Source organism: Trachinotus anak, unplaced genomic scaffold (genome assembly GCF_046630095.1).
Source record: "Trachinotus anak isolate AG129_WGS33_773 ecotype Australia unplaced genomic scaffold, CSIRO_AGI_Tana_v1 ptg000013l, whole genome shotgun sequence".
Lineage (NCBI taxonomy): Eukaryota > Metazoa > Chordata > Actinopteri > Carangiformes > Carangidae > Trachinotus > Trachinotus anak.
The window spans coordinates 20,061,819-20,069,287 of NW_027273864.1; the positions used below are offsets into that span (position 1 = coordinate 20,061,819).

The window sequence follows — 7,469 nt, forward strand, 5'->3', positions numbered from 1 at the left end:
ACAGTCAAGCCTGCTAAAAATATAAGCATGAATAAGTTTTTTCTTTTTCTTGTTGTTGTCGTTTTTTCAACAGTAGTAGTGTGATTTGGTAGTTGTCTTTATGTTGCTGTTGAAATTTAGGTCTGAGACTATAACCAAAATTTCTGACACTGTTACGTAGAGCTGTGTGTCATCTGTATAATTATGGTAAGAGATGTAATCTGAGCAAGAAGGAGGAATAGAAGAGGCCCAAGAATGGACCCTTGAGGAACGCCACACGTGATTTTTGATGGTTCAGATTCATAATTACCAATTGACACAAAGTAGTCCCCATCTTGTAAATATGATTTCAACCAATTTAGCACTGTGCCAGAGTCCCACTCACTTTTCCAGTCTGTCAAGCAGTATCTTATGTTCAGCCATGTTAAATGCAAGACTGAGATCTAGATCAAGACTAAATTTTTGATGTGTCACTGTTCAGATGAATGTAATTTAAACCTTAAAAAGGTGCAGTCTCACTGCTGTGCTATGAACTCAGGTTGAAAAGCATTTAATTGATTGTCTTGCCCTCAAAAAGCATGAAGTTGTTTTTCTATGTTGATGAAGTCCTAAGAGTTTTCCTAAAAATGGTAGGTTTGATCTGGGTCTGTAGTTATTCACTATTGAGGCATCCAGATTAGACATTTTTTAAAAAGAGGTTTCATAATTGCAGTCTTCAGGGCCCTTGGTTAAAGGCCTGACTAAAGAAAGCTATTGACTATCTGCAACACATCTGATGCTATGCAGTTAAATCATTTTTAAAAAAGCTATGGGCAGAGTGTCAAGGCAGCAGATAGCAGGCCTAAGGCTTTGCACTATGTCAAGGCTACATAATCTAGAGGGTAGGTGACATGGTAATTTTGCCCGAGGTAGAGTTACACACCGTTTGTAAGACTATTGTTTTGCTTCTCATCACTCAAGAAAGAATACAACTCAAACACAGACTTATTTTCCTTCCATATTTTATTTGGAGCATATAGAACATCTGAACATAGAGCATTTTAAATAATATGTGTTCAAGGACTTATCAAAGATAATTAATACATTCCATGACAGTGACAGGGGAATGGGTCATACATGTATGTGCCTTCTCCAGCCTGCAGTGATGGGTAGTGTTATGCACAGGCTGAGATAGGATGACTGAGGCCGCTGAAGTAAGACTTTTCTCGCTCGCTCATCAGCTCAAAGTGCAGCGGCTGCTGACAGAATGTACACTCTGCTGATGAGTGGGGCTTTAGCTCCAAGCCCACCTCCTTCCATGTGTGCACCAGCCTCTCTGTGGAGGGAAAACAGATAAGAGGGGAGGTCAGGGAGATGAAGCTACAGTCAGTTCCAGTTCCAATTAAGTTACTCAAGGTGCTGTGATGAAGCATCATCTAACGCAAATTGTATATGAACGACCGAAGAATTTTGACTTTAATCTTTCAAAGAACAGCGAGGTAATTATAGCGTGTATACTGATTAAATTGGACCAAAGTCTGACAACCAACTTTTAGTTATTTGATTAAAGAGTTATTTGATCAAATAAATTTAAGTTAGGATTACTACATCGTCTTACCAACAAAGTATTTCATCATCTCAGGGGTGTGGTGAGGAGTTGGGGCGATACGCAGGAGCTCCTCTCCCCTGGCAACGGTGGGATAGTTGATGGCCTGCACGTAGATGTTATGGCGACTCATCATGATGTCACACACCTCAGTATTTTTCTCCGCGTCTGACACCTAAATATAATAAAAACAGAAACACAATGATTAGGATGGAGACATTGGGCAGACGGACTAAGGACTTCTTAGCATGGTTTTAATTGTAATGCATCTAGTTGGATGCCATTAGACCATAAATTACCCGGACTGGGATGATGTGGCTGGGGCAGTGCACCACAGGTAGCCCTGAGTCCATCAGCATCTGTCTGAGCAGTTTGACGTTGCGCTGGTGTTTACGTCTCAGTGTGCGGCCCTCTTCCCCTTTGAGAACCTGGATGGACTGCCTGGCTCCGGCTAACAGCATCGGTGGCAGAGAGGTGGTGAAGATGAAACCAGCAGCGTAGGAACGAACTGTGTCCACCAGGGCAGCAGTACTCGCGATGTAGCCGCCCACGCATCCAAAGGCCTTGCCTGGAAGAGGACATGACATACAGTTGGTTATCCTTTCATTTTAATAGATGGAACAGCACCAGACACACCATTTTGTACCTCTTAAACTAAGATTCTTCTTTAAAAAGTAACTATAATACCCTTGGTGCTCTAGGCAAAATCCCCCCATGCTAAATTCACTAACTAGATCTTCCTGAAATGGCAGCTGCAGGAGTATAAAAGCTGTAGAGCTCTCCTTTAGAAGTAATTGTCCCCTCAGCATGACAGCGACACACAGAGACAGAAAGTAATTCAATAAGAGTGCAACAAGAGCCCGCAGTCTCCTAGCAACAACAGAGCAGCTCCAGCTTCTTTAAACCCCCTGGCATATTTGTGACACAGCTGAGGCCAGATCCTGAGCATAACAACAGAATCACACAACTACCAGATTCCTACTTGCTAAGAGCAGTTTTTGTTTACTAAATACAAAATACAGCAAAATATCAATGGAAAGATCAGCTCACTGATAGAACTAGTAACAGTTCAGGAACATTTTAGTCTGGCTTGAAAGTCAAAATGCTTCATAGAATATCATTATTATTATTCGAGCAGAGATTTCATGCTGACCTAGTGTCCCTGAGATGATATCCATCTTGTGCATGACCCCATCCCTGTCTCCGATGCCTCCTCCTCTGGCGCCATAGAGGCCCACGGCGTGAACCTCATCGACAAAGGTGATGGCACCAAACTCATGGGCCACATCGCACATCTCCTCCAGCGGACACACAGCACCTGTGTTACAGAGAGACAAGTTAAGCCATTAACCAAAGTGCTGGCACAGAATTGGTCATTTTAGTCTGGCCTTGCATCAATTAACTATGTGTTTACTATGCTCAAGAGGAGTGATCATATAGCTCAATTTGATCAAAATGAATGCATGCAGTAAAACACTGCAAAACAACTACCGAATCCGTGATTCCTGACATTTTGATGACAACAGCGATTAACGAGCACGTTTTTAATTACAAGACGGATGGGTAACCATCCTACACTAACCATCCATGGAATGGACGGTCTCAAAGGCCACGATCTTCGGTTTGGAGGGGTCTCCCTTCTGCAGCAGCTCTCGGAGGTGTGCCACGTCATTGTGGCGGAAAACAAATTTCTTAACACCACTGTTCCTGATACCCTGGATCATTGAGGCGTGATTGCCTGCATCAGAGTAGATCTCACAACCTGAAACAGGTCAGAGCAGAGAGAGCAGGTGAGAATGAGAAATGTTTTTAAAAAGTTTGCATCAACTATTGCAAACATGAAAGACACCCGTTTTTCAATAACTAACTATAAATATACTTTAATGTTAGATTTATTGCACAGTAAATGCATAGAAATCTTTTATATACCAGGCAGCATCTTGGCTAGGGTGAAGAGGGTGGAGTCATTGGCCACAAAGCAGGAGGTGAAAAGCAGTGCAGCGTCCTTCTTGTGGAGGTCAGCCAGTTCTTGTTCCAGTTCCACATGGAATTTGCTGGTCCCAGAAATGTTCCTGGTGCCTCCTGCCCCTGATCCATGCCTTCGTAAAGTATCCCTGGAAAAGCAGGACAAAATTAGTTTTTACCTTGTCTGTTATTCTGAGGCTCCACAGGAAAAAAGGTACAAATTTGAATACCAGATGTAAGTTTAAGGACGAGTAAGAATAGAATAAAAAATAATAATAACTGAAGCATAAGAGTTGTTGAGTGATAATTAACACCTTGATTGAAGGTGTTACTGCTACACAGGGAATAAGAGATCTGGGCAAGCTCAAACACACTGCAAGGAAAAGAAGAAAAACATGGGGCCCATGAGATTTAGGTGTTAACTATGGCCAACTAACACTCCACACTCACACACAAACAAAGACTGGGTGTCAGGTTGTATTCAATTATTACGTGCTGTGACTGATCTCTTCTCAGTTTCTGTCTGTCTGAACTCTGCACTCCAAGTGGGACAAAAGGTAAAAAGCAATCTGAGAAAGCGGACAAGCAAGAAAAATACTTGTCCTATTTCCTGTCAACACATCTGAACCCAAGGGGATAAATCAAGCGTATTTGTCCACACACACACACACACACACACACACACACACACACACACACACACACACACACTAACTCACATGATGGACTGCACGACCCGCGGGTGTCGACTCATGCCCAGGTAGTCGTTGCTGCACCACACGGACACCTCCCTCTTTTCCGCTAGAGAGCCTGTGAAGTCGTCGGCCATGGGGAACTCGTCAGCCAGACGATTCACCGTCTTAAACACGCGGTACGTGTGGTCACTCTTCTTCTCCTCGATCTTCTTCTCGAAAAAGTCATCATAATGGAAGCGAGACACTGTCAGAAGAGGAAGACAAAGCTTGCTTAATGCGGCTCAATGCTTCTTGCATTTTGACGGATGAAGCAATTTCTGACATGATGAAAGTCTCAGTTCATCTTAAAAAAAAAAAAAAAAAAAAAAAAAACACTGACTCTCACATAAATATCAAATATTAAGTAGCAGTTGAGGGTTGCAAGTATGATCACAGTCTTGGAGGACAGTGTGGTAGCTTAACATTCCTACCAATCAAACAGAAGTGGCAGTCCTGTCTGAATACTTGCCCATTTGAATACGTTGTCAGAGCACCAAAATAAAAACTTACTACTGCCTGGCAAGTTGTCCTGCAGCAAGTGGGAGACCATTTTAGGTCGCTGTTTCAGGAGGGTCCTCATTAGATTAGTCGACTCTCCTCCGCTTTCCTTAGAGGTACTGGCCAAGGACGGCTTCTTCAGCTGGGCAGGGGTCACTTCTGAAATGGGCGAAAACACAAAGCAGCATTAAATTCTGTACAACATAATGGGCAAAAAAGCACAGTCTTGTCAATTTCTAAACAACCCTTACCTTTCTGGACAGTGCGGACCTCCTGAACATCTTCTTGGAACTCCATGCTGACCTGGCGGACCACACTGCTGTTCTTCTGGCCCATCTCAGCAGCCAGGAAAGGGCATTTAGAGGCAACAGCCTGTCCTGAGGGTGGGACAGGGTGACCAGCAGGCAGCTTGGGCTCCACTTCTCGTTTGGGGCCTGCAAGTGGAGAAAAAAAATTAGATCTCAGGTATAGCAATACTTTGAAGGAAAGAAAAAAAAAAAAAAAAAAAAAAACATATGTAGCAAAAATTTAGTAATTGGTTCCCTTCATGTAATGTACATACACTGTAAATTTGTATATTCAAGTTAAAAAAGTTATCACTCTCACCTTCAACAGCAGATGTGGTGTCCTCAGTCTTCTGGTGGGAAGAGGATGAGCAGAGGGCCCGTACCATCGAAGGGGCCATAGGTTTTGAGGCCAGCTCCATCATGAGGGGGCATCGCTGGGCATACACTACCAGAGTTTTTTTGGACTGCTGGAAAAAGGCCTGTGGCACACGAGCCAGGAATGGACATCGACGCACGATCACATCCATAGTCAGCAGTTGTGATGATGATTGTCCAGAGATCTAAGAAAGACAGTCGAGACTTCATTGAAATATGTGATGCGGACATTTATGTACTTCTGTCCATGTTCTGCAAAAAGCCGTTTTGCAGGCTGTCGTCTTAAAGGCATAGTACACCCAAAATCACAAAGGACATGTTTTTCTCCTTTCTACGTGAAATGCAATCAATCCATCCATCTGAGCAATTTCATTGTCGTCTACACACAGTATTTCAACAGTAATGCACACATTTTATGAAATATTTTTCCTCTGTACAAGGTAAGCAACTGTTGGAAGTCCATTGGTAAAGAAATTGTTCTCTATGAGACTATTCAACAAAGTGTAGCAAAAATTTTATTTTTTGTAACTGTCATTATATAGAAAATGAGAGATACAGCATTTTTGGAGCAAATGTCCATTGTATTCAGATGCAACTCAGATCAAAATTCAAATCAACCATTCAACTGGAAATTTCCAGTAAGCACAGCTTAAGTTAAGACATTTTTGTCAAACTCAAAACTCGAGCTGTTTCATCACAACACTTTGTTATCATCTATGTTATGTTGTGCACCTCCGCTAAAACCTAAAAAAATCTTTATAGTGCTGCAACCCTGATTATTTTCATTATTGATTAATCTGTTGATTGTTCTCACAATTGATCAATTAAATGTATGGTTATAAAAACATAAGAACATATAAACAAAACAATTTCTTAGAATCACTTTCCTAAATCCCAACATGGCGTCTTTAAATATATTGTTTTGAACCTGTCCAGCTTTCAATTGAGAGAATGGATACATTTTGCTTAATAAATGAGTTAAAACCATGAATTGAGTATTTTTTATCAATCGGCTGGCCAATTAATCGACTAATCCTTTCTAATCCCATCTTTAGGAAGATTCTTATGTTCCTGACACATATCCTTTTCTAAAGAAACATCCCTTTACAGGTGTATTTATTCAACTGCCGTGTTTACAGCAACAGATGTCTCTCTATGACTAATAAGCCTTTAAAAAATTAAGTCTGGTTGCATAAAAGCGAAAATTACATAGTTTGTCTATCCCTGCCACACCATACCCCGAGGTGGAGCCAAGTCACCACATTCCTCGATAATGTAATCACTCCCAAACTTTTTTCCCCTCTGAGTCCTCAGAAAAGGGACGAGAGCCAGAAAAAGGAAGTAATCGCATAGACATATTTGTACCCAATTTTAAAGAGCCACTAGTTTACCTATTGTAACAAGTCAACCCATGAGTCTTGTGCAACACAGAGAACCCTCAATCGTGTGACACTTGAAACTGTATCCCGTCAGATTGTGAGCGACCTCATCAAATAGTCCGGTGTTTTAATAATCTGTGTAATTTATCGCTTAAAAATAGTGACAACGAAGCAGCGGCTGTCCTTAAAAGATCGACAAGATTAGCCACATTTAGTTTGCAAGTGCCCATAAGCCGACTGAGTTGGCCTTGAATGGCAACAGACTTAGTGGTTATTGCACTTACTGAGAGCAGGAGTCACGACCTGCCTGTCTTTCACGTTAAATAACGTTAATAACAAAATGAGATTACAGTTAAAGCGTTTTGGAAAAGCCCCCTTATCTAAGACACGCGGAGTCTTTGACCGGCTGCTCGAGATTCTTGCCGGTTGACTGATCTCACAGTTAGCTAGGCGGCTAACATTAGCTCAGAAGCTACAACCAGAAGCGGAGATGATGCGGAAAATCGGAAAAAAAAATCACCTCTGAAAGAATTCACACTTTAAGGCGTAATCCTCTATATCAGCCGGGTAATGGAGAGGATAAAAGCAGCAACGACAGCCTGCTACGGTGGTTGTAGTGAGGCGGTGAAGATGATGAGCGCTTCGTTATCCTGCACTGAGGACGAAC

At 42.0% G+C, this 7,469-nt stretch overlaps 1 protein-coding gene across 2 annotated transcripts; it reads right to left on the reverse strand.

Moving 5' to 3' along the window:
• Positions 1 to 966: 966 nt before the first annotated feature.
• Positions 967 to 7,469, reverse strand: alas1 (aminolevulinate, delta-, synthase 1). Of its 2 annotated transcripts, none has more exons than XM_071494437.1 (11): positions 7,323 to 7,469; positions 5,368 to 5,608; positions 5,013 to 5,195; positions 4,774 to 4,920; positions 4,249 to 4,468; positions 3,494 to 3,678; positions 3,147 to 3,326; positions 2,718 to 2,882; positions 1,864 to 2,132; positions 1,577 to 1,739; positions 967 to 1,294 (listed from the first exon to the last, which is right to left on the reverse strand). In XM_071494437.1, exons 2-11 carry the CDS (start codon positions 5,573 to 5,575, stop codon positions 1,134 to 1,136), a joined length of 1,881 nt encoding a protein of 626 aa, XP_071350538.1. In that variant the 5' UTR covers positions 5,576 to 5,608; positions 7,323 to 7,469; the 3' UTR covers positions 967 to 1,133. The 2 variants fall into 2 exon arrangements, with proteins under 2 accessions (XP_071350538.1, XP_071350539.1); XM_071494438.1 differs by having other exon boundaries at positions 5,368 to 5,627; positions 7,341 to 7,458.

Bases quoted from the DNA above. Each gene is read 5' to 3' on its own strand.
- alas1 (XM_071494437.1), bottom strand. From the start codon at position 5,575: ATGGATGTGATCGTGCGTCGATGTCCATTCCTGGCTCGTGTGCCACAG. The intron at 2,133-2,717 runs GTCAGCATGAAA...GTCCTCTTCCAG, and splicing joins TATCATCTCAGGGACACTAG to GCAAGGCCTTTGGATGCGTG. The intron at 1,295-1,576 runs GTAAGACGATGT...TTCCCTCCACAG, and splicing joins GATGATGAAATACTTTGTTG to AGAGGCTGGTGCACACATGG.